General features: G+C 49.7%; 12 protein-coding genes across 12 annotated transcripts; 5 read left to right on the top strand and 7 right to left on the bottom strand.

Annotated features, from left to right (window-relative positions):
- Positions 1 to 191: 191 nt before the first annotated feature.
- On the bottom strand, positions 192 to 1,425 carry PSV08DRAFT_344726 (uncharacterized protein). Its single transcript, XM_014217538.2, has 2 exons — positions 1,126 to 1,425; positions 192 to 1,063 (listed from the first exon to the last, which is right to left on the bottom strand). The coding sequence occupies exons 1-2, from the start codon at positions 1,343 to 1,345 to the stop codon at positions 330 to 332; spliced, it is 954 nt and encodes a 317-aa protein (XP_014073013.1). The 5' UTR covers positions 1,346 to 1,425; the 3' UTR covers positions 192 to 329.
- A 242-nt stretch (positions 1,426 to 1,667) lies between these two features.
- On the top strand, positions 1,668 to 2,368 carry PSV08DRAFT_252904 (uncharacterized protein; the record flags this gene model as incomplete). The annotated part of the gene is made up of 2 exons (XM_014217547.1): positions 1,668 to 1,676; positions 1,745 to 2,368. The coding sequence occupies 2 exons, from the start codon at positions 1,668 to 1,670 to the stop codon at positions 2,366 to 2,368; spliced, it is 633 nt and encodes a 210-aa protein (XP_014073022.1).
- Positions 2,369 to 2,679: 311 nt separating this feature from the next.
- PSV08DRAFT_366960 (uncharacterized protein) lies at positions 2,680 to 3,576 on the bottom strand (the record flags this gene model as incomplete). The annotated part of the gene is made up of 1 exon (XM_014217565.1): positions 2,680 to 3,576. The coding sequence occupies one exon, from the start codon at positions 3,574 to 3,576 to the stop codon at positions 2,680 to 2,682; it is 897 nt and encodes a 298-aa protein (XP_014073040.1).
- Positions 3,577 to 4,063: 487 nt separating this feature from the next.
- On the bottom strand, positions 4,064 to 5,497 carry PSV08DRAFT_385416 (uncharacterized protein; the record flags this gene model as incomplete). The annotated part of the gene is made up of 7 exons (XM_014217548.1): positions 4,064 to 4,372; positions 4,425 to 4,572; positions 4,619 to 4,687; positions 4,739 to 4,866; positions 4,936 to 5,032; positions 5,086 to 5,165; positions 5,243 to 5,497. 7 exons carry the CDS (start codon positions 5,495 to 5,497, stop codon positions 4,064 to 4,066), a joined length of 1,086 nt encoding a protein of 361 aa, XP_014073023.1.
- A 1,464-nt stretch (positions 5,498 to 6,961) lies between these two features.
- Positions 6,962 to 8,841, top strand: PSV08DRAFT_212818 (alcohol acetyltransferase). Its single transcript, XM_014217567.2, has one exon. It carries the CDS (start codon positions 7,044 to 7,046, stop codon positions 8,481 to 8,483), a length of 1,440 nt encoding a protein of 479 aa, XP_014073042.1. The 5' UTR covers positions 6,962 to 7,043; the 3' UTR covers positions 8,484 to 8,841.
- On the bottom strand, positions 8,730 to 11,497 carry PSV08DRAFT_375457 (uncharacterized protein; the record flags this gene model as incomplete). Its single annotated transcript, XM_014217549.1, has 5 exons — positions 8,730 to 8,995; positions 9,043 to 10,055; positions 10,110 to 10,165; positions 10,211 to 10,396; positions 10,514 to 11,497. 5 exons carry the CDS (start codon positions 11,495 to 11,497, stop codon positions 8,730 to 8,732), a joined length of 2,505 nt encoding a protein of 834 aa, XP_014073024.1.
- A 1,087-nt stretch (positions 11,498 to 12,584) lies between these two features.
- Positions 12,585 to 16,384, bottom strand: PSV08DRAFT_413329 (NADP-dependent oxidoreductase domain-containing protein; the record flags this gene model as incomplete). The annotated part of the gene is made up of 5 exons (XM_066093954.1): positions 12,585 to 12,919; positions 12,973 to 13,685; positions 14,729 to 15,900; positions 15,954 to 16,087; positions 16,136 to 16,384. 5 exons carry the CDS (start codon positions 16,382 to 16,384, stop codon positions 12,698 to 12,700), a joined length of 2,490 nt encoding a protein of 829 aa, XP_065947920.1. The 3' UTR covers positions 12,585 to 12,697.
- A 548-nt stretch (positions 16,385 to 16,932) lies between these two features.
- On the top strand, positions 16,933 to 18,204 carry PSV08DRAFT_375455 (uncharacterized protein; the record flags this gene model as incomplete). Its single annotated transcript, XM_014217539.1, has 4 exons — positions 16,933 to 17,170; positions 17,224 to 17,318; positions 17,372 to 17,813; positions 17,897 to 18,204. 4 exons carry the CDS (start codon positions 16,933 to 16,935, stop codon positions 18,202 to 18,204), a joined length of 1,083 nt encoding a protein of 360 aa, XP_014073014.1.
- A 404-nt stretch (positions 18,205 to 18,608) lies between these two features.
- PSV08DRAFT_366957 (uncharacterized protein) lies at positions 18,609 to 20,588 on the bottom strand (the record flags this gene model as incomplete). Its single annotated transcript, XM_014217570.1, has 2 exons — positions 18,609 to 20,426; positions 20,478 to 20,588. 2 exons carry the CDS (start codon positions 20,586 to 20,588, stop codon positions 18,609 to 18,611), a joined length of 1,929 nt encoding a protein of 642 aa, XP_014073045.1.
- A 1,143-nt stretch (positions 20,589 to 21,731) lies between these two features.
- On the bottom strand, positions 21,732 to 23,052 carry PSV08DRAFT_191885 (uncharacterized protein; the record flags this gene model as incomplete). The annotated part of the gene is made up of 3 exons (XM_014217571.1): positions 21,732 to 22,082; positions 22,131 to 22,788; positions 22,841 to 23,052. 3 exons carry the CDS (start codon positions 23,050 to 23,052, stop codon positions 21,732 to 21,734), a joined length of 1,221 nt encoding a protein of 406 aa, XP_014073046.1.
- A 911-nt stretch (positions 23,053 to 23,963) lies between these two features.
- On the top strand, positions 23,964 to 25,556 carry PSV08DRAFT_233536 (uncharacterized protein). Its single transcript, XM_014217572.2, has 3 exons — positions 23,964 to 24,328; positions 24,383 to 24,700; positions 24,753 to 25,556. The coding sequence occupies exons 1-3, from the start codon at positions 24,038 to 24,040 to the stop codon at positions 25,176 to 25,178; spliced, it is 1,035 nt and encodes a 344-aa protein (XP_014073047.1). The 5' UTR covers positions 23,964 to 24,037; the 3' UTR covers positions 25,179 to 25,556.
- Positions 25,557 to 25,701: 145 nt separating this feature from the next.
- On the top strand, positions 25,702 to 26,817 carry PSV08DRAFT_344665 (uncharacterized protein). The gene is made up of 6 exons (XM_014217532.1): positions 25,702 to 25,820; positions 26,030 to 26,050; positions 26,143 to 26,207; positions 26,262 to 26,333; positions 26,383 to 26,481; positions 26,530 to 26,817. The coding sequence occupies exons 1-6, from the start codon at positions 25,817 to 25,819 to the stop codon at positions 26,641 to 26,643; spliced, it is 375 nt and encodes a 124-aa protein (XP_014073007.1). The 5' UTR covers positions 25,702 to 25,816; the 3' UTR covers positions 26,644 to 26,817.
- Positions 26,818 to 26,976: the final 159 nt, after the last annotated feature.

Raw genomic sequence — 26,976 nt, 5'->3', positions numbered from 1 at the left:
ACTGAATGGCCGTAAGATTGAATTTCGATTTGCTCGTATACTGGGATAATGATCAGACACTATGGCACTACTGCAAAATGAATTGGAACTCATGGGGTTTTCTGAAGTTAGTAGGTGTCAAGTATGCAAGTTGCATCTACGAAGGGGCATAGGATAACCATAGATCATGACGGCGATATAAAAAATGCTTTGCGCAGCGCCTAAACAGCATTCCATACAGTGACTATTTAGTGCTAAACGCTATGCAGTGCACACTCGCTATGAGGAGGGGTATAGTACAATGCAATACGCGCGCTACCCTCTTTTCTTCTTTTCTATTTTTTTCTGTTTTATCGTTTCCCAATGATTGGCAGGTATTTGTACAATTCGTCGTACTCTTTGCCCACCCATCCCGGCATCGTTCCCTCTAGGCCGACAACGCCAAGACTGCCACCCAGCCAAAGCAAGGTCAGAGCAGCACTGATTCCGTTGATGGAGTACCATCTCATCTTCCTAACCAACGCTCTGTTCTCTTCTGTGTTCTTGACTTGGCTTGGTGCAAAACCCAACCACTTGGCAGCACCCCAGACAAAATGCCATGCACCGACGCTCACAAGGGCTGTAAAGCCGGCAAAGGAAACCTTAGGATGCAGCGCAAAGCCGTGTGAGATGTAATTTAGACTGATCAGCGACGAATCACCGTGTGCATACAACGGTAATATTCTCGTTGTCCAGATGTGAAAGCCAGCTAGGGGTACTAACGCATACCCCAAAGCACTCGTCCCACTGAGCACCGGCCAGGGAATGGTGCGCTTTTCCCTTCGTGTCTCAGCGCCATATCGCAGTAGGGCTTGCCTTCTCCTCCAAAATCGCAGCGCAATACCAGACGTAATGTGTGTGGCCAATGGGAGAGCAACGAGTAGGGGTTCTGTGAGAGCAGACTGGTAATAGGGACGGGTGAGAAGAAGGTAGCGGTTACTTTCGACGACGGAGCGGGTAGCCAATGGTATTATGGATACGTTTGTAATGTGCAGGGCGGCAAATGCGGTGAATGTGTACGACGAATACTTTTGAATGCGAAGGACTATGTCGTGAGGGTATTTCAGTAAGCGAATCCATTGTAGAAGGACAATTGCGACAACTTACGCCACCATGCAGGTCCTCTTTCGCCTAACCTCAGTCCTAGAGTGTTCATCCGCCTGATCCCCCTCATTTCCTCTGTCTCGCCCCCCTCGGGCCGCTCTTGGTCCGGGAAATAGCTCTTTTCTAGGTATTCGGGCGGTGTGTCGACGGGCGAGGGATCGACTTCGGTCAGATTTATGACGCTGCCGTCGTCGTCGAACGGCAGGTCAGTATTGACCTCCATGTTTTTTTTTCGTGAATTCAGTCGTGCAAGACAAGTGGGAGAAACGGGGATTTATCAAGTATGGGGAAATGCGCTAAGATGGGGAATTGCTTTGCTGGCTGAGACTTGGGATGACGTTGATTCGTGCGTGGGTCTGTCGGTGTGGGTCTGTGCCAGTTGGTGTGGACCGAGGCGGTGCGCCGCAACACTAAATGTTCCTACAACTTTACGCGTTCGTGAGACGCACTTGACGCGTATTGAACCCACCATTGCATTGAAAGACGAAGTGCTGTGTCTTTCTCCACATTTACATATTCATCGCGGGATTTCCAAAAAAATCAAAATGCCTCCAGTACGTCATGCATACCCTACCTGCATCTTTTCTACTAGGCAAACATGTGTACTAACATGCTTCACCAGCGAAACAACCCTCTCCCTGCCGCTGTGCGCCTCTTCAATTGCACAATATGCGACAAAGGATACCCCCGCCAACTCGATTATGAAAACCACCTCCGCTCTTATGATCACAACCACCGCCAGCGCCTTGCAGACATGAAGAAGCTAACTGCTTCCAACGAAGGCGAGAGCAGCACGAAACCTAAACAAGGCCTGGATATGCGCAGTATAGATGTTGAAAATGCGAACAAGAAGCCTGGTGTCGGAAGTCGGTTCACCAAGATTGGTGGTAGTGGCGGGGCAGCAGCGGCGGGGAGCAGGTTCAAGAAAGTGGGGGTCGCGGTGGGAGGAAAGGAGAAGGAGGCTGGACCTGAAGCTGTTGAAGTAAAGAAGGACGAGGAAGGGACCAAGACTGAGGCCAAGATTCAAGAACCTGTTGTTGCCGCTACTGCTACTCCTGCTACCATACCTAGCTCACAGACGGATATCAAGGAGGATACTATCATGATAGATGAAGGTGCGCGGGAAACTATCACATGGGAAGAATACGATTTTACTAAGCCAACGGGATGTGATCACACGAGCTGTCCGGGTTGCAAGACAGATGGCATCTGGAGTGGCGAGTGGGTTGCTGTGGGCGGGACCTGAGTTGCGATGCTCTCGTGAGGGACAAATTCACTAAACGACTTTTATGAAGAAAGTGTCTAGCCATGAAGGCGGGGTACATTATGTCGGACGCGACGATGGAGAATTACCAGCCACCTCAATCTTGCACTGCTTGAGGAACATGTGAGTGTGTTTCCACTATCATACAGATTCTCTTCGGACCTATTTTGCATCTTGTAGGGTCTTTTGTTTTCCCGCTTCCAGCTACAGTAGGTGCAATTCAACCAAGAATGCCAATGTGCTCTCGATTCTGAGTTCGACTAATGATTCGCAGTCATCCCAGTGTTTGGCTTTCAAAGAACCCAATACCCGAGATCTTCTGGATGCTTTCCCACGCGCAAGGCCTGAGGCAGAGGCAGAAAACGTACGACAAAATTCTTTTCATATTTGTGCCACCTAAAATCGGCACAAGGATAGCCAGTATCGATACAACTATCATCTGCGGACTTGTGCAGTTTTCCGCCTCGAGTGAAAGTCGGGATCTTTGCGAGAAGCATGCTGCGAATGCATACAGGGCTACATACATGATCTTTCAAGTTGTGGGTATAGGCGGTGTACTGGGTAATCGTATGTTCATTCATCGACCACATGTCTTTGAAACGGCGCATCAGGTCGGCTTGGATATTCACAGGAAGCCGAGTCAATGAGGCTTCCTCACTGACGTAGAGATGAACCCGAAGATTTTTTGGTCGTAGTCCTTTAACTACAATACCCTTGCTATCGGTGATCAGGGGCTCTCGCTGGACATGTGATGGCCGTCGTGCATCCAGGGAGTTCTCGAGGTTTCTGTCATTCTCTTCGTCGGACTCGATTTCAATGACTTGTTTTTCCGTAGCCACTCGACCTTGTGGATGTTTTTTCTCAATGCGAGCTCCCTTTCGGTATCGAAGAGTAATGATTTTTCTGGCTTGTTTTGTCGGTCTTACTTCTTGCTCACAGATCGCTCCACTGATGTTTTCGGTTGCAGGGGGATTTGGTGGAACAATGTTCTCTGGTTTTGATAATTTAGTAAGAGTCTCAGGTGCAATTGCACCTGACTCTCCTTCTCCTCTGTCGTGCTGACGAAGGAAGACTTTGAGAATATCCTTTACAATTTCAGGAGACAAGAAATCTAGTATGCGGTCGCGTCCCGCTTCGTCGAGCTTTTGCAGATCGCTCAGCAGACCAGTGGCCTTGGTGTTATCGCTCATATTGCCTCTGGTGTAAATGCATAAGGATAGCCTTAAAGGCAAGTTTGTTGAACTTGTTAGTTCTCAGGTGAGAGTAGATAGAGTCTGTGCGTCTCACTAGTATTTTTCTTTGAGCGCGTTTGCTGATTGCGGCCAGAAAGGCTTGACACTCACCCTCGGTGAAGGAATGCCGCCAAACAGTGGCAAGTGAGAGAACTAGATAGGAGCTTAGAGCAATGGCAGACCATTGATAGTGAACTTGACTGAGTTTCTAGCCGGATAATGATTCCACTGATGAAAGCCAATCGTGATATACAGCTCTACTTACATGTGGCAAATTGGATACGACTGTTAGATGTATACAGCACCAGAAAAACGATGTATTTTTCTTGAGAACAGTCACATAAATTCTAGGTAAGAGAACTACAACTAAGATAGCATTACGAGATACCAAGAACATCCAACGGCCTACACCCCATTCCAACAGCCATCACAGGAAGAGAGTAACTTACTCCATAGGCATACCTTCCATACCCGGCAGTGACGTCATCCACCCATCTCGTTCTTCGGGAACCCGATTTGGAACAACGCACTTATTCCCATCAGCCGGCTGCTGCGTCTTCAGGCTCCCGCAGTTTGCTCCCATGCAGCCCTTTGCATCGTCCATAGCCTTCTGAAGCGAATCGTCTTTCCATCCGAAAACATAGTCGCCGTGCTGCCCGTATCCTGTGTTGTCACCCGTGCTGAGGACGAAGGGTTGAGAGCCGTCGGCGGGCCAGTCGGCTTTGTTGTTGAATTTGGTTGTGTCCCAGACGATCTTTGCGCAGTTAGTTCATGTACGGAACAAGGGAGATGTGGGGAAATAGTACCTCGAGCATGAGTTGTGGGATTCTAATAGGGTGGCTGGCAGGACAAGCTCCGCCGGTGCTGGTACCGGTGAATAAGGCTGGTCCGTTGGTGGGGTATGCGACGTGTGACTTGTGATCCGGTGAGTCGAGATTGACGCCATCCCAGCACCTGTGTTGCATGAGCAATGATCTGACAGTAGCAGTGATTCACTTACGTGGGGTAAAGAATGTTACTTCGGATACCGCCTGGACAGGGTGTAGTGGGGAACCCTTCTGTGTCCAGTCTACGAGGCGTCAGTACAAAGGTGATAGAGAAATATGAACGAGTTACCCACTTGGCATCCTGGCACGGTGCAGCGTTGTCACCGCCGAAATTGGGTCCGGTGTAGCATCGGAAGCAAGTCTGGGACTTTCGGTTCTTGGACACGCGGTTGGCTGCATCGCCGACAAGCATGCGGAATCCCTATATGGATCGTTTAGATACCTACTGGCTATTCCTAGGTGATGCGGGGGATTTAGGGTTATTGCTTACCGGCTTGAACGCTGTGACATCGCCTTTGCTACCAGAAACGTAGTATACTACGAAACCACCGGTGGTCTTGCCAGTGTACTTGTCATTGAAGAGGTCGCTGAGTCTCATTAGTTCATTTGCCTGAGGAAGATTGAGGTCGTATATACAAACCGGTTTGGCACCTGCGGCACACGTTTGTACGTCCCGTTTCTCGCTTTGAAATAGACATTCGCTGTCCAGTAATTACTCAACTATATATCGTCAGCTCTATTGCATTCCTTCGTCTCTTTCACTTTAGCATATTTGTATCTACAAGACAGAAACGTACATCCTCACTGTATCCGCACGTAGTACAGCTGGCCAGTTTAGAAATATCTGTGCTTGGCATCGTGGTATTGAACGCGTTACCACCTGCAATCTGATGCATATGTGGTGATGGTGCAAGGCCTGGGTTCACGAGAGGATCAATACGATCAATGACACTTTGAGCGCAGCCAAATCGCAGCATGGTGAAGCGCTGGTTGTTGCCAAACTGTGGCATGGCACCTGCAAGGGCCACGAAAAAGAATGGCGTGAAACGCATTATGACGTATAAAGTTTAACTGAAAGAAGAGTACTGGTAAAGGAAGATGATATGTTTTCGAGAACGTCTGGTGTATAGGCCTTCATATCTTTTCAAAGACAATGTATACGGCCCCGACCCCCGAGTCTTCTGCTTAGTATTCACACTGCCCCATATTTGGACTGATACCTTCCAACTGCCGGCCCCACAGTATGAAGTATGATCGCGTAAATATAAATTGTCCTTATCACCTCGTGCGCACCTATTCACTGTCGGCAGTTGGGGAGCTAATATAGCGCCCATGCATCTCGGCTAAAGGCTTGTTATTACTTGACCAACCTTAAGCAGTATTTTATGTGGAGCACATCATGGTTCGAAAACATGGCATTGCGAGGATTGTGGGGAGAAGGATATGCGGATGTGGATGGTGGCATTGTGCAAAGGACTACATAGTCACAGGTTGGCATTCGTAAGACGCCACTGCTGCGCCAAGTTTGATTTCAGCCGCTTTTAGACCGGTGTGGTGATACAAATTCGAAAATTTTAATACATTCAATCCAGAAAGGGGTTGGTATGCTGGTAGTGTTGTCGGCTGACTTTTCTGAGCCCTTGGTATCATTCTGGACAGTGGTGAACACTGGCGGATGGGAGGCGCACGCTGGAAGACCATCTCTTGTATGATAAGCTCTGGACTTGACCACACTGGGGCTCTCATTTTCGAGTCTGAGTAAAAAATCATTTTTCCAAAACTTGAGTTTCAGAATCATCATATTACCATACATCTGATTGCACGTGTCTAGTTGCCTCGGGAAACCCCAGTTTTCTTCTTTCGTAGTAATGACCATATTCTTAAGTTCATGGCACATACGGCCATAGGCAACTTTTCAGCACTGGATCCCGTTCGTTCTCCGTTCGTTAAATATTTGACCGGCGGACTAGTAGTCAGGCGGGTGACCACTGGCGAATCCCCGCTGTCGTATGTTTCTATGTATTTTTTTCGCACTTGAGGCAGCATCACGTGATCAGTGGTGGATACATACGAGTCAGGTATCTGAGCACCATGCCTAAATAGGATGAAGATCCCAACATGAGTTGGTCAGGATGCCATTAGGCAAACACTTTTTACTTGGTGATAAACGTTGTAGAGTAAGATAGTTGGTGCAATTCGTATTTTCGCGGAAATCTAAGGGGAAAAGATTGGCAATTTTACTAACGTTGAAGAAGCTGAAGTTGTAACAGACTACCTCTCTTTCTCGTACCCAAAGGCAAGACCTCCTTGATTCCATTCGTATGACGTGTCTCAGCCCATGATTTTTCTTATTGCTTCAAACTTCTCATTGTTCCATTTGATCTTATTGTTCGGATTATGTTGAGGGACATTATCATGTTCATCACACAATAGCAGCGCTAATCCAAAATAGATATCCCTTCGTCTTGGCATAGACTGGACAAATAGCAGCAGAGGCCCTGACAGGTATCGAGATTGCGTTTCTGTTCAAAAGAAGCCCTGAATGGGTTTATATGCAGCTAAAGCTGCAGTTAGGGGGAAATATCCGCGAGAATTGCAATGTTGGATCTGGGAAGTCTCGAAAAATTACGCCCATGCGGCAGACTGGAAACATTTAGTACAGCACGACACCACCTGGGCTTTTACAAAAATGTAGGCTTCACTGCAGAATACAAAACCCAAAGCATTTCGGAAACTCCACTCGAAAACCAGGTCTACATTGCGCTGCACCATGTCATTGCTCAGCACCCGGCTTTAAGCGCCATTGCTCTCAACGAAGACCAATCCTATCCCGATGTATACTTCGCACGGTTACCCGAAATCGACCTACGCAATTGTATAGAATTTTACGATCGCAAGAGCCCATTCCCTGGAGATGGAGAGGCCGACAGCGAGCTTGACGAACTGCTGACACAACAGCACAGCCGCGACTTCAAGGAAAACCTGGGAAGCAGACCTTTTTGGCGTTTGCTCGTGACAACATTGTCATCCAATACATCTAGATTTACTGCGACATGGATATGGCATCACGCATTAGCAGACGGCACATCAGCACTTCTATTCCATGAGACTTTTCTTGCAGGTATGAACGCTGTTCAAACGGCAGACAACGTTGATCCGGTTGTCAAAGCGCCTCATCAAGCACTACTACCGCCATTTGAGGAACTACATCCCATGCCGATATCGTGGTATTTCTTCATCAAGACCATCCTGAACACTCTACTGGCCCCAGTTTACGCCATCACCTCTGAAAAATTGTGGACCGGCAGCCCGGTCCCAGAAGATATCGCAGTACTTCCGAAGCCACGATTTCTCACGGTGGTACTATCTAACGAAATAACAACTAAGCTGGTTCAAGTGTGCCGGGAAGAGAAAACTAGTGTAACGGCGACGTTGCAATGTCTCTTAGCTGCCTCACTCTTCGCTAGCCTCCCAGCTGAAGAATGCAAGAGATTAAGAGTTGATGGCCCGATATCAGCGAGAAGGTTTCTTAACATCGAAAAGGAACAAATGACATCTGCAATCACACAATACGAATTCTTCCACGATCGACCCACTTCGACCGACAATTCCGCAACTGATATCCTGCAAAACTTCTCCTGGGAAACATCTAGAGCGGTGAAATCCACCATTGCTGCTGAATTAGCAAAATCTGGAACTGATAACCCGGTTGCGCTTCTCAAATACGTTTCTTCTATGCCGCAGTTTCTCCTTGGCATGCTGGGCAAGCCGCGCAAACCTACTGCGGAGTTGTCCAATGTGGGGGTTTGGCCAAACGGAAAGGATGAGGAAAATGTGTGGAGAGTTGGTAGGATGGTTTTCAGTCAGTCTCCGAATGTGGTGGCGAGCGCGTTTGCACTTAGTGTTGTGACTGGTGCCGACGGGAATGCAACGCTAAACTTATCTTGGCCAGAGGGTGCTGTAGAAGATGAGCTTATGCGGGAAGTTGCTCATTGTGTGAGGGATGGTATTGGGAGGTTGGTCAAGAGGGATGGTTGAGTCTGATTGTGATGGCTTGCGTTATTTGCTCTTGGTTGATATTCACGGTCCGATCCAAGTGGAAGTTGCGGTGAGACAATGTACCATGTGCGGACTGGATAGGTGATCTGATTTTGCGAGCCTGTCCAGTTTTAACTGTTGAGAAAATTTTCAGATTGCTCACTTTGATAGGTATAGGATACAGAAATATTCCAAGTAGTTATTGTCTTCGAAACCGTCATGTAGATAGTATTTTCGCAACGATCATCAACGCTGCCACCTTCGCCTGAAATTCTTGAGCCTAATCGCAAGTTGTCTACGCACAAAAACAGGTATAGATACATTCGGTCTTCGCAACCTTTTGGATTTGATCCGTCCACTCACTTTTGTCACAAACTTAAATTCCCATATCCGCTTTGTCAAGCCCACCAACCGTGTTGCACTGTATCGCAACACAGGCACGTCCATGCCGTATTCAATAACGAACCACATGGACAGTAGGGCTACAGCGATAGATGCAAGTTCTGTGGTAGCTGTTTTTGTTAATTTGATCGTGAGAGCAAGTGTGGGGAGTACTGACCAGCCCATTTTCCAATGTAATTTGTCGTGTAAACGCGAGTTCGATTGCTGAAGTCGACTTCGTTCTCACGATTGGGTATGTAGAAGTCGACTTGGTTTCGTTGGAAACGGTCGATTGAAAGAGCAAACAAGCTAGTGAGAAAGGACAAGGGGGTGAAAATTATGGTTATAACCGTGAAGCCGAGAACTGCTGCGCTCATGACGGCTGTTGCATGTGACTCTTGGAGACTTGCGTGTTTCTGCTTCAGGTCTAGTTTGGCCATTATGGATTTCTCCATACGGGCGGCGTCTTCATCCAATTGCGCGATTCGACGTCGAAATCGATCGAACTGAGTCTGTGCGCGTAGAATAAGCTGCCATTCCTCCTCTTCTTCAAGAGATCTCCCTTCGTCGTCTTTTACGACCATGCGCCCTTCTGCACCACTTGACCAGTGTTCTGGCCAAGCGTTGCTTGCAAATGTTTTCCAGACCTCCTCTTGCTGCAGGATGACGCGTTTGATCATCCCCAGTTCTCCTCGTATATCATCAATATCGTGCAGAAATCTCCTTTCCTTGTCAATATCGAGTTTCTTCAGATCGTCTCCCCTGCTGTACTCATCTACAACAAGAGCACATGAGGCAATGAAATTCTCAAAGGTATGAAAAACGGGGTTTCCTGAGCCCGTTTCAGAAGGACGGTCAAGATTGTCCACGAAATGAGACAGCAGGATACCAATATACCGCTTAGCGTCCCCAGTCAGACAGTCGTGTCCCCACGAGGGGAATTCTAGTTCTGAATGATTAGAAAAAAATTCTACGTCCGGTTCATGTGTAACTATGAGCCCATCTTCGCATTGTAGAACCCATACTTGACACACTGTAACAATCTCCGGAGAAAGTGATTCTGTATTATCAGCCTTGGCAAGTACTTGATCTCGATTCCGACGATCCAACATCGATTTTGGCAACGCAGGGCAGCAGTACTCATCAAGCGTTAGTGGTAAATATGGTGCCTTGAGAGATTCGAGCGATCCGCTAGGACAATTTGAACGGTGTGATATAAAAGGCTGTAGCCCTGCGTTGACATACGCCGAATCCCTCCATTTCAAGACCCGATCTTGTTTGAGTACCTTGAAGTAAGGCATCTGCCCAAATTAGCATACTAGCTGAAGGCAATAGGATGGTCGTACCGCAATTGTGAAGGACTTTGAACCTCCGCCATGAGTCACAGTACAGGAAGGCTCTCGAAGCTTTAGGACTACAGGTCCTGTGTCATCTCGGTTCCGGATATACTGCTCATACTGAAACCCTTCTATGAATCTTTTCATATCCTGAGTTTTGATACGATCTTCAATCAGAAGTTTTCCGAACAAAGCCTGTATTTGTCAATGTCTTGTTTACTCCAATTTCCTATCGCTGGGTGGCTCTACATATAGTCCTCTAAACTAGTTTACATCAGTACTTGTCGGTATGAAAAGGTTTTGTCTGCTTACATGATTCAATGGAAATGAATAGCAAGTTATTCCAGGAAAAGAATATTCATTCCAATCGAATTTGCTGCAATTCCGAGGAGCCCTATGTTCGTTGAAAATGAGTACACTGGCTGATTCCAGATTAATGGGAAACTCTGGAGGCAATTTACTGTCTGTAGGTATCCCTGGGCACATTTCAGGGGTTGGGAATCCCGTCGAAACTAGGTAAGGCTTTCGAATCAGCTCTTTTAGTGGGGTCTTTCCTGAACTTGGACAGAACGAGCGACTGGTTCCCCCACATGCCACCTCCCATACAGACATGCGATTGCTGTCTTTTGACATGATTTGTTCGTCCTGGATCAAATCAAGGAGGTAGCCAAGTGCCTTTCCACAGTTTCTCTTTGAGACCAGATGAAGACAAGTGGTCCCTGCAATCCGCTCTTCTTTCATGATCTCGGCTATCCCCACTTGGTCTTTCTGAAACAGCCATCTCATCGTCTCATATTTCTTTTCTATGCAAGCGATATGTGCCGGCAAGAGGCCTCTTTTGTCTCTGATAGTGACCTCCACACCTGCTTCAAAGAGAACATCAAGCATCGCATAGTCGCCCTCTGCAGCTACATGGTGAACTGCCGTTTTCCCTTCATGATCCTGAATATTGACATACTTTTTCACCGTTTCTGCACCGCCATCGCCAGCAGCAAATCCAAGTAGAAGCTTGACTGTGTTACAATGGTCCGCTCCTTCTCCCCGAACTGCTTGATGAATTAATGCGGTTCGTCTTGAGATATCGGTAAAATCCTCCTGCTGACAATGTTTGAGTAAGAACTCCACAATGTCTACGTCTCCTTTGCTACAGGCGAGCAGCACCGGCTCTCGTGACAGAAAAGACCAGTCTTGACCAGTTCTTGACCCTGGAATACGGAAAACAATATCTTGAATTTTAGCTAAATCTCCCTCTTCGACAGCTTTGAGCAGACTTTTATTGATTGCTTCAACGTCCATGGTAAAGGTCACGAATGGCTCGGTGGGAAAGGTTTCGAGATATGATTGCGGCCGGTGCAGAGTGCTGAGGACTCAAAGTTTTTATTATCGGGGGCTGTTCGTATTGCAGCAGCAGCTTTGATATCTAAGCGGTGGAGAAACTTGATTGGCTGCCTCTTCACCTGACCGAGGCATCAACGAAGCCACAGCTGACCACACGCTCTGGAAAAAAACAAAGCCACAAAACCTAGCTTCAGGGCTTGGATGTTTCCCTCAAAAGATACATGGAAACACCTAGTAGTGCTGAGATAAGAAAATCCATGCACACTGTTGTGCAGTCGCGATTACGGAATGATGGAAGCGATTATTGAAATAATATCCTTCGGCTTGAAAGCCTGAGTTTTTGTTATTTTTTCCTGCGATGGAAAATATGTCTGTCACTAGACAATATAGATGAGCTGAAAACGTGAGGGTCGAGACTCGTGCAGACTGCAGCCAGGGCTGATTTAAAGTTCGCCTATAACGCACTGTCATTGGCAACAATCGCAGCTGGCGCATCTCACACTCATGAGCTGAACGAGCAAAGGGAAAAGTGGCTATGTCGTGCGACTCTTTAATTGGTCCAGTCATCAGCTGACACATGCCCATCATGTGAATATGAATATGGTACTCATGAAGTTATCCAAAACTCTCAGGCTGTATGTGGAGAGGAGTTCTGTAATCTGATGGTATCGGGTAGGTTCTATGCCATCTCCTTAACTGCCAAACAATTTTTGTAAATGTCAGCATGTCTAAGGTGATTTTAGGAACCTGACCTGAAGGACTTCCAAACGGGATAATTGAAATCAGCTGCGAAGGCACTGGGCCTAGAGTGGGAAGGACGGTAATTTTCGTGGATGTCAAGTTCTGGAGCATATCCACTTGAGGTGGCTTCACCCAAAGCAATTATTGGGCAGGCTCTGCTCCGTTGCTGGTCACTGCCTCCGTTGCAAGCTGCGGGCAGATGTCGGATGTGGGTCGGTCCTGTGGCTGACGAGCGACAGCTGTCGATGGTATCACTCGTCAGCCACACTATCAGTACGAAGTTTTGGTTTTTGGGCACTGTTTCGAGTTCACAGATTTTTTCCTGAGATATTTGACTACACATCTTTTTCAACATTACTTAGCAATTTCCCCAAAGTTTTCTCTCAAGAATGTCATTATTCTACATCAACAGACAGTCTAATCTTGACGCGCAGGGTCGAGCTTAATGTGTCCAACAATCTCGTTGATCTTCTCCATCACTTCTGGCGTGAGCTTATCAATGACCTTCAAAGCCGCGCAGTTGTCGACGACTTGCTCGGGCCTTGAGGCACCTGTAATGACTGCAGAGACGTTTGGGTTCTTCAAGCACCACGCGAGCGACAGCTGCGATTGGCTGACACCTAGGCTGTCTGCAACTGGCTATGGAATGTCAGCAATGAAACTCGGCGAAGAATGGCAGTTATAAGACGAACCTTGAGAGCCTTGGCGCTGTTGATCATATTGCTCCACTCGCTGTTTCCATAGCTATCCCGCATTCCACTAACGAACTTATCGTTGCCCTCGGCAAATCTTGAGCCTGCTGGAGGTGCATCTGGGCTGTCGTTGTACTTTCCACTCAAGAGGCCAAACTTCAGCGGCGAAAAGGTAGTAAGACCAAGTCCGAAACGCGAGTATAGGCGTTGAAATTCGCTCTCGACCTTTTTCCTCTCAAGCAAATTGTACTGTGGTTGTTCGACAATTGGTGCAATGAGACCCAGCTGTTTCGCAATACCGCAAGCCTCAGCAATCTCGTCTGCAGACCATTCGGATGTGCCCCAGTACAAGGCCCAGCCCTTCTGCTCAATCACGTGGTTGAAGGCGCGGACGGTTTCTTCCATGGGCGTAAGGCGATCAGGACGATGCGCATACACGATATCAACGTACTCCAGGTCCATACGTTTAAGCGACGCACGAAGTCCCTCAATAATGTGCTTACGTGAAAGACCGTGGTTGTTTACGAGGACTTCTCCATTTGCACCGCCCCAGTTGAGCTTGGTGGAAATTACAAGATCGTTACGGTTCCAGCCAAACTTCTTGATGGCCTGGCCCATGATGATCTCAGATTGACCTCCGGCATACGATTCGGCAGTGTCGAAAAAGTTAATGCCGTTATCATATGCGGTCTTCATGATGGAGAACGTGCGTTCTAATGCTGGAGTTAGTCATGTGATCAATTGACATAAGCACAGGGTCAAAAACCATTTTCGACGTGGCCACCAAATCTACAAATCGGTTAGCATTGACATATGTGCAAAAACCACTGGACGACATACGTGAGCCATCCTCCTAGACCGAGTACTGAGACGTGCAGCCCAGAGTTACCTAGGCGACGGTATTGCATACCGGTCTTACGAGGTTCTTCCCACGCCATCTTGTAATTGTTTAAAGCACACGTGTAATGTCTGGATAGAGTTCGACTTGAGTTTGGAAAGGATGTAAAACTTCATAAGCAACAAGCCGCTGTGTGTAATCACTCTGCTCCAGCGATGAGTCGACTGAATGGTAAAAAGCTGTGCCACCTTGACCAAAATGGGACAATCCGCTCGCGACAGCCAAAACCGTCAGGAGGCTTTCTGCATCGGAGACACTATCTCCTTTTGGAGATCGCGGCGCCATTCATTGTTGTTGAATTTTTTCAACCCCCAGACGACAACGGCACGTGTAGTGATATTTCGCCATCCATCCCCGCAATAACGCCATGTTGCTAGGTGGAGAACGGTTGGAGAAGTGGGTCGGACTAACAGTCTCCATTGAGATAACCTTTCAGTATTACCAGATGTTGACCAAGATCTAATCAGCCATCCACTAACTTGAGATTTGGGGTAACAGATTGCAACACAAAACGTAATGTAATACATTCTGTTAGCATGAACGGGAAGGTGTTGCCAAATTATACGACAAAAAAGATTAACTGAAGGCGGTCGTGTCAGGGCGTTCATACTCGAATCCGAATATCGACCTGCGGCTACGTGCACCCGCGATTCGCAAAAACCTCGGTTCGGCTGACGAGAACGTTGCGGCTCCATTGGCGACCCCATCGCCAAGTTACAGAATCCAAGCTATGTGCCGTGTCGCCCAGTACTCCGCACACATAAGCAGTAACCCTTCCTCGACATGGCCCGGTCGACCTTCTTGATCCGGACTACAGTGTGAATCTAAAGTCCAACCGCTTGTTTCCATCAAGCTCACGTGCTGTAAGATCCGCCTGATACAGCGCCTTCTCTTCGCTAGTCATTTGGTCCCACTTTTTCTCCTTGTTCTTGTTCATTCGCGTCAACGCCACTCTTTGCACGAGAAATGTCACCACGCTCAGCGCGCAGATGGCTACCAGCACCGAGTTTCCTCGCTTGTAGTACGGGCCATCGTACTTGCGGTAAATCTGCGAGCTGATCAGAGATCCAATCTGGACAATGACATTGTATGTTGCCGCGGTAATTGCACGCTTTTTGACGTCAAATGTGTTTTCCGATATCCAGGACGAGACTAAGGGGTGGAAGTACGGATATCCAGAGACGAGTGTGATCAACGAAAAGCGACCCCACTCGCGTCCACCGTCCGGAAGCGTCAAAAGGGCAATGAGTAGCGGCATGATCCAGAATTCGCCAAATACGCAATGGAATGTGCGTTCGTTGAAGTATTCGCTCGAATATGCAAGTGCCAGCATGGTAATGACCTGGAGCGCAGCAGACGGAATCGTAAGCATGTTACTATCGAATGTGCTAAAACCGAGACGTTTGAGCGTAAGTGTCAGGTATCCTTGAACTGGCGAGGCAGGTATATAGGCAATAAGACCGATGAAGTACAGACCCCACATGGAGGAATCAGACCAGGCCGCGCGGACATCCTTGAAAGTGGCGGGTTCCTTGAGGGCTGTGAGACCCTTGGCAGGATCGTCTCTGAGAATGCGGTTTACCATAATGACTTCCTCTCGCTGGTTGTACCAGCCCTTCGGAAACAGTACGTTTTTCGTAGATGTGGGCGCAGCTGGCAAGTACAGGAATGAGATTATGGCGATAACGACGGTCAAAAGACCTTCGAGAAGAAACAGCCAAAACCATCCTGGCTTCCCTCCTATGCCACGCATCTCCAGGATTCCGGCCGCAAGGAGAGCAGAAGCGACACGGGCGACGTTGAGAGTGGACCAGAAAGCCGCAAGGCGTATGGAAAGCTCCTTAGACGTATAGAAGTAGGTCGCAAACAAGATAACTCCAGGGATAAAACCACCTTCACATAGGCCTATAGCCGCTCGGCCGAGATAGAAGGAAGTACGGTCGTGCATCCATGACTGAGCCCAAGAAGCGGTTCCCCAGGCGAACATCATGGTCGGAAGGACGTATTTGAAGCCATACCGCTTGGTGAGACTAACAGAGGATCAATCAGACAGATGTCAAGATGTAGTCTCTCTAATACTCACAATTGGACTGGAAATTCTGCAGTAAGAAAACAAAGCAGTTGAATAGTTGTACCGTTGTTGTAATCATCGCTGGTTAAGCCGAGATCGTCCAAAAGGTTGTCCGCAAGCGCGTTTGATACGTTTCCGCGATCGAGCTACACCGATCAGTATCCACGCTCCGCTTCAACCCCACAAAAACTTACCTGCAGCCCAAACATCATGAGACATAGCCATGAGAGTAGCCGAATATCTGTTTTGCGTACAAGTCGGCGTTCTTCCTCAATGGTCCAGCTCGCGTGAGGGTCGAAACGGTGTCGGCCTTCGTAACTTTCATGAGGAGGAACGATATCCGCAAGCTCCTCTCTTCCGACCTTTGCCAGCGATTTGGTCGAGTTGAAATCTTCGCTAATCCGCGTCGTATGCGGGGCCGCAGCCTCAATATCTTGACCCATTTCGAGAGGACCACAGTGTTCAACCGCAGCACAACGCTCAATCAGAAGAAGAGTGGGCCCTGGAACGGGAAATCGATGCACCAATATATGTATTGCTCATGCCCATTCCCTATATATGTAGTCACCATTGCTATTGCGCAATCCAAGCCCATCTCGTCGCCATTAAGACTTGTCTCCCGAGGCAGTAATTGCGCCGACAAAGGAGGAGAAAGAGGGGAGGGCACGGCTTTGGGCACGTGCATGCACTTCTCATTGGTCTTTCGCCAATACCCCGGCATTACCCTCAAAGGTAGTGCAACTCGCCCGCATCCATGGCTGTCGGCTCTAGTCCCATAACATGCAGCGTACCCGATGACGTGCTACACCACGTGTACTGCAGATGGGCTATCCTGGATCTCGGATGAAATTGATATACCCCAGACTTCCAAGCGAGCAGTGCTGAAGTCCATTGTACATCTTTGTCCGGAGCATTTTCCAGTTTGATAGCCTTGTGTCCAGCATTCTATCCTGCTTGTCAACTGAATACACTGTCCTCTTAGCCGCCCGGGATGCCTTCTGTAGAGCGTGTCAATGCCGAGGATGAATACCCCGCCAGTGGCACACGCATCTTTGGCGGAAACGCCACTGCCAGGTCGAGACTGTTGGAACCCCTAGTGTACTCTGGATCATTGGACAGCTACAAGTACCAAGATTTGACACCAGTCATTGGTCGAGAGTTTGAAGGCCTACAAGTGACCGACTTGCTTCAGGCAAGCGATGCTGTGATTAAAGATCTAGCCGTCACTGGTCAGTCATTGCACGTGGACTGTACTGAAGCAGTAGTTGACTTGTCTTCACAGTCTCCCAGCGAGGAGTTGTTTTCTTGCGCAATCAAGATGTCACTCCTAATCAGATGCGAGACCTCATGTTGCGATTGACTGAACTTTCAGGATGTGTATGTCTCAAAAGATCAACACCACTATATCACCAAGGCTAATCCTCCGATAGCCCTCATCATCTGGCCTCCACATCCACCCCCTCACAGAAGAAGGCTCCGAACTAGGCGACCAAATCTCCGTCATCAGCAGTGAAAAGCAAAAGAAGGGCGGCGGCCTCACTCACCAACTCTCAGACGTAAGCCGCTTCGCATCAGCAGGATGGCACAGTGACATCACTTTTGAACCCGTACCCTCCGACTACGCCATGCTCAAGATCCACACTCTCCCCGCCACTGGCGGCGACACCCTCTGGGCGTCTGGCTACGAAATCTACGACCGCCTCTCCCCCGCCATGCGCACATTCCTCGAGGGCCTCACCGCAACCCACGACGCAAAGTTCTTCCTCGATGAAGCCGAAAGACTCGGTAACCCACTCCGAAAAGGCATCCGTGGTAACCCGCTCAACTACGGTGATGCACTTACAGCCGTCCACCCCGTCATCCGTACAAACCGTAAGTCTCATTTCCATCCCAAACACCCCCTTTTCATTCTTATCCAAGTCGCCACTCTGAAATTTACTAACCCCCATACCCAGCGGTAACCGGCTGGAAATCCGTCTACGTAAACAAGGGCTTCACCAAACGCATCAATGGCATCACGAAAGACGAATCAGATCTCCTCCTCCCTTACCTCTTCAACCTCGTCACGCAAAACCACGATGCACAGGTACGCTTCAAGTGGAACAAAAATGACCTTGCTATCTGGGATAATAGGAGTACCTGGCACTGTGCTACGTACGATTATGTGGAGGCAAGGGCGGGAGATCGTGTGGCGAGTTTGGGAGAGGCGCCGTATTTGGATTTGGGGAGTCGTGGGAGGAGGGAGGCGTTGGAGGGGAAGTAGATGGATGAGAGAGAGTTGGAGAGAAAACAGACTAGATAAGTGTGAATGTGCATACTAGCTCTCCCGATAAGAACAGTAACAGGCGTGCAATATGCAACTTGATTGAAGTCAAACCTTATCTACTTGTTTGTATACCCCCAGCGCATTGGCGTTACGAGTCAGATTTCACAACGTCCCCGTTAACTACACTCTCTTGGTCAAACACAACATCAAAAGTCAATAGCACGACCCATTGTACCGAAGCAGACGTATGCTTCACAGGCACCATCACATATCAAGATGTCACAAAAGACTCAAAGAAAAAAAGTCCAGTTTACAATCTCATATTTCATGTTCCGCTCATACCGAGCGTTAACTGGATATCATCAAGGCGCAATGTAACAAACAAAACCACATCCGAAGCCTTACTGCAGACCCTGGAGAATATCATCCGCGGCCTTCTCCGCAACCATGTAGGTCGAAACCGCAGTGAAGGTACCCGGAATCCTGGGGAAAACACTGGCATCCACCACCCTCAGGCCCGCAACACCGCGGACGTTGAACTTGGAGTCAAGCACAGCCATGTTGTCGTCGTCGGCGCCAATGGGGCAAGTGGAAGAAGCGTGGTGACCCCAAGCGGTGTCCTTGGCGTACTGAGCGATCTTCTCGGGGGTGTTGACATCGGAGCCGGGGAGGACTTCGTTGATGGGGACGAGCTGGCGGCGGAAAGCGTCGCGAGCGAGGTTTACGGCTTCGGTGAGGGCAGTGAGATCCTTTTGGTAGTCGCCAACGCCGGTGTCGAAGTAGTTGTAGGTGATGTCGGGCATGTCGAGAGGATCGGCGGAGCGAAGGGTGACTGTTCCGGCGTTGTTGCGCGGGTGCGCCTTGAGGATTGCCCAGGTGAACCAGTCGTGCTCACTGGTGGCGTTGAAGGCATAGCCTGGGAAGTAACCGCGGAAGTTGACAGGGCCGCCAAACGCGAAGATGTCGTAGTCGTTGTTTTCGGCTGCGCTCGACTGGTAGAACATGGTGGCGCCAAGTCCAGGGGAAGCGTAGATGCCGCGGTTGCCCAGGATGGGGGAATTCCAGCGGTCAATGCATTTGTCAGCGGAGCTGCCGTCAAAGGTGCAGCCGTCGAGTGCTGAGAAGTTGGAGCTGGCTTTGCCCTGAACATTGATCTCGTAGTGGTCCTGGAGGTTGGTGCCTACACCAGGGCGGTCGGCGATGACGGGGATGTTGAACTTCTTCAGCTCGTCGGCAGGTCCGACACCACTGAGCTTGAGGAGCTGGGGAGAGTTGTAGGTTCCACCGGCGAGGATGACTTCGCGAGAGGCCATTGCGGATCCTGGGACTCCAGTTGCGCCAGAGGACTTGGGGCTGGCCTTGTAGAGGTACTGGCCGTCGAGGAACTCAACACCAGTAGCGCGGGGAGGGGAGACATTCTGGTCGAAAAGAACCTTTGTGACATGGCAATTCAGCCTGACATCGAGAGGGTACATCTTGGTGCCGTTTGCATTCTTAGCATCGCGAACGGCCAGGACGAATTCGCGGGATCCAGTACGCTTGCCACCGTTGGTAGAGATGGGGATCTGGTACAGACCAGGGCCAGCATCGCGTTCCTTGGAGTCGGCGTTGGCGTCACCAGCGATGAGAGTGGCAAGGTTGACAATAGCATTGGTGGCGTTACCAAGGGCAAAAGCAGCACCACTAACGAGACTGAGGAGCTTAGGGTCGTTGGTGACAATGTCAATTGGTGCGTAATCAATGTTGAGCCAGCCCTCGTAGCCATGGGCTCCCGTGCCGGGAATAAGGTACTGGTTCTTCTCCAACTTCTCAAAGTACTTGCGCATGTTGGAAGGCGCCCAAGTGTCATCTCCAGTGATATTCTGGATGTTCTCAAAGTCAGACTGGTGGGGGTAGACGGCAATGAGAGCGTTGTGAGCTGTGCAACCTCCAAGGGTACCAGTACGGGGGTATAGAGTGCCCTTCATGGTGGAGCCTTCGGGCGGGCTAAGACCGGTGTACTCGCCGCCGTCAAGAGTTGCATAGCTAGTCTTGAAGTCGCGAGCCTGTCTCGTCTCGTCGGCGTAGTGTTTGACATAAAAGTTCCAGCTAAGGTTAGGGTCCTCAGAAGACCTGGCGCTGAAGGCTGGCACAGTGTAGTTGGCATTGGCACCTTGATCGTCACCAGCCTCGATGAGAAGAGTCTTGTGGCCAGCGAGGGCTAGGCGGGCAGCCAATGGCTACAACAAGTCAGTGACCATGTTACCTAAGCCCATATGTGTTTTACTTACGCCACCACCGGCACCCGAACCAACCACAACGTACTCATAGCCGGTCAGATCGACAGCCTTGGCGAGCGAAATGAAGGCTGCGAAAGAGCCAAGAACACGTGGGAAGAGCATGGTGATTAGGTATTATTAGTTGCCGAGGCGTATTTTTCAAAAGAATGACAGAGGCTGGAGATGTGCCTGCTTGCTTGCAAGATGGAGTATCGCAAGACTTTATATCATCTGAATCGTGTCAACAGTGTCATTCGAGTGCCCCCTTATTGACGCGGCCGAGGCGATGAATGCAACAGGCGGAAAGGAAAATTATTGGTCGCATATTCGTACCGTCCCAGCGGTGCTCAATAGTCGCGGTTTTTGGTCTCTTCTAGGCCAGCAAGACAATGCCTACAAAGAAAGCCTGTATGTAGATCCTGCGGGTACTGGTAGGGATCACGGCGGGTCGCAAATTACGGTTTGTGAGGGGAGCATTTCGTCCGAACCAGGCCACCCACCGCTTGCGATACCCGAGGGATTCAGTGTGCAGTGAAGGCTCCCAATGGCATGGGAAGTGATCCGCCAAAAGAGCCAAGCACTGCTTGGTGCAAGCACTTTGGGATTTCTTTCCACAGTAGCAACCACGCATAGCCTGTGTCTTCTCGACAGTGCTGCTCGCTTACAACACGAGACAGTGAACATGTGCTCCTCACGACGAGAACACACCTTCCCCTTTGTGCTTGTCGCCGATGATGCGCCCCTGGATCACGAAATGTATTTTCCCTGTAAGGAACATGGCCTTATTCTCGGTCATTTCCCGACTACGGACGTCCCCCCCGAAGCGGGAGGGACTTGTGGAGTAACGGTTCAAGGATAACGGACACTAAGACCAAAGCCAGGTTAGCCGCAACGTGCACTGTAGGCTCTCTGGACCTGTACTTGATAATGAACTGAGCATGAGCACCGGTACACCACGTGGCTATGCGAGTTGCCGATTTCAGGCCCCGCAATGATGATGATATTCGTTGTAAGCGACGTTGACAAAATGGTTGAACAGGCGTCGTCGTCTTCGTCTTCCTTTTTGTCCCTCTCCTTCTTCGCCACACAATGCACCAACCTGACTCGCTTGCCGCCACCTAAATCGATAGAACTACCCATACAAACGCCATGTTGAACTCGGCATTCGGTTCGAATTCACTACTCCTGCATTGCTTCCCCTTACTGTATGTGTCAAGAACCCCCCGCAGCAGTGTCTTAGACTCCTCTTTTTCGCCTCCTTAGCGTCTAAGGCTCTCCGGGCCACACGGCATCCGCGATGCTCCTGACAAGCTGCAATTTCTTCCTCATGTCTTCATAACCCAATGCATTACCTTCAGCGTGTGATGCAAAACCACACTGCGGGCTAACGCAGCACTGTTTAAGCGCGTCCTCGCGTGACTGACCAGTGCCCTTTGCAATCCAATCCGCAGCCTGGTTGACTCTGGCGATCATCTCGTCCTTGTCTTCGAGCTTGGGGAACTTGGACGTGATGACGCCTAGGACTACATTCTTGCCTTTTGGAAGGTGTTCTAGCGGCTCAAAACCTCCGGCGCGAGGTGTGTCGTATTCAAGATAGTAAGTGTCAACTTCGAGATCCTGCGTCGGTTAGCATTGCCGTGCCATCGATTGTGGGGACTGTAGTACCTGGAATAGCTTCTTTGCGATAAGGTCATATGCACCTTCACTGAAATGCCGGCTTCCAACGTAGTTGCCGCGGCACAAGTGGATGCCGAGATGCATGTCCGCGGGCCGCTCGAAGCACTTATTGTAGAACTTTACATACGAGTCAAACATCTCGTCAGCCGTCTTGCTGTTCGTCTTGTCCGCTTTCCATCCTGCCAGCATGTCATCAGAGCAAAAATAGGCAAGATTGGGGTCGTCAATCTGGATATTCCTGATTCCCTGCGAGTGAAGGATCCTGAGCTCTTCTTGATACGCCTTGGCAACATCTTCAAAATACTCCTCGTCGTTCGCGTACACTTCTTTCGGGTAGGCTGAGCCATTCATGTAACGGAAATGGTACCAGGACGGCGAGATGAGCGTGATTTTGATGTTCTTCCATTCGCTTTCTGGAAGCAGGCTCTTCATCAAATCCACTTCTCGTTGATTGCTGGATTTTCCAGGGTGTCTAATCTTGTCGACGCAGACAGTGACATGGTTGGGTACTTCCTTCGCTTCCATAAACGACTTGACGTCCGGCGCATAAGCGCGAAACATGTCCTTGTTGTAGCCCTTGAGGACGCCAAGCTGTAGCTCTTTCATGCCGTGAAGTGTTTCAAAAAAGGTACCCCAGAACATATGCCTGGTCCTAAAGTTAGCGCAGGCCTGGTTTGACTTTATGCAACGCTACTGACCTGGTATACTCGCCGCTAGAGACGACCTTGAGCCCGCAATCCTGCTGGAATTTGACCACTTCTGCAACAGCCTTGTCTTCCAGAGGCACAAGCTCCTCTGGCTGAGCTTTGCCCGAGGCGACATCGTAACGCTTTTGCACAAGCTCCTGGGGACGGAGCAATGAGCCGACGTGCTCGGCGCGGAAAGGTGGGCTTCTCTTGAGGGATGCCATGTTCAGTTTGACAGCGTAGGTATAGAAGAGAGCAAGAGTTGAAAAGGCAGCAGGTGTCTGGCGAAAAAATGGCCCCTCATCTTGTCGGCTTGCCCCGCATGGGGGACCTGCATTCAAGGCTCATGGAGCATTACTGGATCCTGTGGTAGCGCAAGCATGCCCGATTTAGCGTTGGCGAAACGAAGCTAAGCCTCACCCAGCACAGTGAATGCTGTTCGGATTGGAAGGGCGAGATGAAGTGGCGGGCGGGGAAGGGGGCTATGTGGGAGGCATCTCAAGTTGCAGGTGGGGCCTTTTTGCCCATATGATGAGCAAGGCATGGCTCGGAGTTAATGGCAGGCCGTACGTACGGGCAGTGCACCCTCAACCGCCGACTGGCATTTCCCATGATGAATCTGTACTCGCTTATACATACTTAGACGCCCGCTCAATCAGCTTGACAGAAACTCTACACCGGTCCGGTCCCAACACTGACTGCAAACCTAGCTTGTATCCGGTTCCCAGGCTCAACCTCTGGTGTGTTGGCACGCGACGTCTGCTCCGGAGCACGTATCACAGGCGCAGTCCGAACCACTCAAGAATGAAAATTTGGCTGTGCTGCGGAGTCTACTGGGAAGTCGACAGTCCGTTCGGGAAGCCCAAGCGGGGTGAAGCTGCCGACCAGCAGTTGTTCGCAGTACCCCGGAAGGGTGACACGAAGACGCAGTATGCCCCACCAAAAGTGTCGCATCGCTGGTGACGCAATGGCGCCGCGATCACTCAGACTGACAGCACGACTTTATCAGCCGTGATGCCGCCATTGCAGCCGGTAAGGGAACTAGACCTGCTATGTAATCGCGACACTCGGGACAATACTGCCCCGCGCTAGCGAGGGTATAAGGGCTACATATTACATAGAGACACATGCTGCCACGACACTCGACCTGTGGATTAGCATCTGGACACATACTCACCCACTCGCACCAATTCCCTTCATACCATCGAAATGACGCGAGTTCTTTTGACCGGAGGCAGCGGCTTCATTGCCGCACACACTCTTGATATCTTGCTCGACCACGGCCACAGCGTTGTGACCACTGTGCGCACGCAAGACAAGGCAGATAAGATCAAAGAGTCGTACAAGAGCTATGTTGAAAAGGGCCAGTTGGACTTTGCCATTGTCCCAGATATCGCACAGCCAGATGCTTTTGACCAGGCCGTTGTTTCAGACCCTCCATTCGAGGCTGTACTCCACACTGCCAGCCCCTTCCACTTCAATGTTACCGATATCCAGAAAGTGAGCGCACACCACCCTCCTCCGCTAGGCTTGGACGACTCGCTAACAAGACAGGATTTACTCGACCCCGCCGTCATTGGAACCACGGGCATCTTGAAGTCCATCAAGAAGAATGCGCCAACAGTAAAGCAAGTCGTCATCACATCGTCTTTTGCCGCTATTGTGAATCCATCCAAAGGCTTCTGGCCAGGACACGAATACTCAGAGGAAGACTGGAACCCCATGACGCTAGAAGATGCGCTCAAAGACGCAGTCGCAGGATACCGAGCAAGTAAGACATTTGCAGAGAAGGCAGCCTGGGAATTTGTAGAAAAGGAGAAGCCAAACTTCACCCTCTCTACGATCAATCCACCAATGGTGTACGGCCCAATCGTAAGTCCAGGAAACCTCCCATGTTTGCATGGCATCGTTGACAATGATCAAGATACACCCTCTCGACAGCCTCGACAACATGAACACATCCAACCAGCGCATTCTCGCCGCCGTCCAAGGCAAATTCAAGGAAGAAATTCCCATTTCCGGCGTGCACTTCTGGGTAGACGTACGTGATGTTGCAGAGGCACACGTGGCCGCGATTGAGAAGCCCGAGGCGGCCAACAAGCGCTTCTTTGTCACGGCTGGATACTTTTCCAACAAGGAAATGTGCCAGATCATCAAGAAGAACTTCCCAGAGTTCAAAAACTTGCCCAGCGACTCAACGCCTGGCGGCGACTACCCCGAAGGTACCCCCGACAAGGGATTGTACACGTTCAACAACAAGAGGTCCATTGACGTCCTTGGCTTGAAGTACAAGACCTTTGAACAATCTATAGTCGATACTGTCAAGTCATTCCAGAAGAAGGGATTGTAGATTAGGAATATTGCTTGGGAGGTCATGTGGGAGTCATTGAAAGTGTATTCGATTGACTACGTGAACTATATACGTTGTGCATCTGCAAGAGCACGTCGCTGTTGGTAGTATGTATCTCAAACTAGACAATGGCATGTTAGCACACCACTCGACTTGATAATGAACAGTATGAGGTGTAAAGGAGCAAATCAGCCTGTTGAGCTTGATCTTGTTTTTAGACTTCACCGTCGTTGACTCGGAAGTTATCGTTTGATGATGATCATCATAATGCAAGAATGTGAGGGGAACTTGAAAGTGCTTACCTGTGAAGTGTCTCGCTGCACCACCGCCCACGTTGTCCTGCTTCAAGGACGACGTTTTCGGGCGTTGACCAGCGATGAAGGGAGAAGGGAACGCGATGCAGAGCTTCGAAGAAAATAGAAGGCTCGGCAAAACGTCGGGCCGACGGCTTCCAAGATTAGGCAGGGCTTGCCCCACCACCGAAGCCCAGCGAACGCGGGCTGTGACAGCAAAAGCTCCCAACATACCTTTGTGACATAGCCAAATCACTCCTCCACCGCTGTCGCGTACCAGAGAATCTGTTGAAAACTTAATCATCCTCTCGATCCGAACACCGTAACTCTCACACGCTCGCAGTCATGTGTAAGTCTGCCGCTTCTACCCCGCCATCCACCCTGCCTCGATGCGCCTTTGGCAACAAGTGTCGAGCCACCTCCTATCAAACTATAACATGGTTGTAGATGGATACTGGTTGGCTTGCGCTTGGATACCGGCCCTCTGATGCTGTGTAGCTATGCGTTTCCGCTCTTGAGAGGGAAATGGCCGAAACGACTAAGACTGACTCTGTACAGCCGACTTTAACGCCATCGCCCGTATGTACCGCCCGTCACTTGAGGCAAACTAATGCCCACAAGTTTGGCCTCTTGCGCTCCTCCGCTCAGACCGGGATTGACCCTTGCGCCAGAGCAGTTTGTGCAGTTCTACTACGAGACCTTCGATAAAAACCGCGCCGGTCTCGCTTCCCTCTACGTATGCGACCCGATCTAAGCGCGTGCAACGACATCCGGCTCACAAAATTCACAGAAAGAGCATTCTATGCTCACCTTTGAGCAGACGCCAACACAGGGATCTGCTGCCATTGTAGAGAAGCTCCAGGTAACAACAATTCTACCCGACCAGGAAAGACAAAGCTAACTCTTGTAAGAACCTGCCATTCCAGCAGATACAACATCGCACAGATACCGTTGATGCTCAGCCTTCCGCTGAAGATGGCATCATGGTCCTTGTTACGGGCGCGCTCATGGTGGGTAGATCTTGTCAACAACACAAAGCTCCTACTGACTCTTGATAGATCGGGGGCGAAGAAAAGCCAATGAGCTTCACCCAGGCATTCCAGCTTAAGAACGACAACGGCACCTGGTTTGTTCTCAACGATGTTTTCCGTCTGGTATACCCCGCTGCATAGGCAGCCAGCTGCGCTCGGTGGATTGGTTCCCGCTGTTGGGACTTGGGACAAAGTGTAGAGTGCTGCGTACAGTTTGAGGGTGTGGAAACAGACGGGAGATCTCTTTGGAATCTCGAGGGCTTTGGCAGACGACAATGCAAGTTACAAATGAAATTAAAAAAAACATTGCAACGGTTATGGTTACATCATTGCAGGGTCGTGATTGCAAATAATTATCTTTTGTTTGTACTGACTTGACACATTAACATGTTCCGTGATATTGTTCTGCAGCGATCTTGTGGCCAACATTTGTCGTGGCACATCGCAATGTTCCGAATCTCTTCGATGCGGTTC

The sequence above is a fragment of the Bipolaris maydis genome (assembly GCF_028858645.1).
Source record: "Bipolaris maydis strain C4 unplaced genomic scaffold PSV08scaffold_20, whole genome shotgun sequence".
NCBI lineage: Eukaryota > Fungi > Ascomycota > Dothideomycetes > Pleosporales > Pleosporaceae > Bipolaris > Bipolaris maydis.
Note: the sequence above shows the minus strand (reverse complement) of the source record. Positions and strands in the feature narration are given on the sequence as shown.

What these genes read in the sequence shown, in the direction of transcription:
- PSV08DRAFT_344726 (XM_014217538.2), bottom strand. Translation starts at nt 1,345, where the DNA reads ATGGAGGTCAATACTGACCTGCCGTTCGACGACGACGGCAGCGTCATA. An exon ending in AAGAGGACCTGCATGGTGGC is followed by an intron (nt 1,064 to 1,125) that starts GTAAGTTGTCGC and finishes CTCACGACATAG; the next exon opens with TCCTTCGCATTCAAAAGTAT.
- PSV08DRAFT_212818 (XM_014217567.2), top strand. Translation starts at nt 7,044, where the DNA reads ATGTTGGATCTGGGAAGTCTCGAAAAATTACGCCCATGCGGCAGACTG.
- PSV08DRAFT_233536 (XM_014217572.2), top strand. Translation starts at nt 24,038, where the DNA reads ATGACGCGAGTTCTTTTGACCGGAGGCAGCGGCTTCATTGCCGCACAC. An exon ending in ATGTTACCGATATCCAGAAA is followed by an intron (nt 24,329 to 24,382) that starts GTGAGCGCACAC and finishes CTAACAAGACAG; the next exon opens with GATTTACTCGACCCCGCCGT. An exon ending in CAATGGTGTACGGCCCAATC is followed by an intron (nt 24,701 to 24,752) that starts GTAAGTCCAGGA and finishes ACAATGATCAAG; the next exon opens with ATACACCCTCTCGACAGCCT.
- PSV08DRAFT_344665 (XM_014217532.1), top strand. An exon ending in CGACTTTAACGCCATCGCCC is followed by an intron (nt 26,051 to 26,142) that starts GTATGTACCGCC and finishes CCCTTGCGCCAG; the next exon opens with AGCAGTTTGTGCAGTTCTAC. An exon ending in CCGGTCTCGCTTCCCTCTAC is followed by an intron (nt 26,208 to 26,261) that starts GTATGCGACCCG and finishes CAAAATTCACAG; the next exon opens with AAAGAGCATTCTATGCTCAC.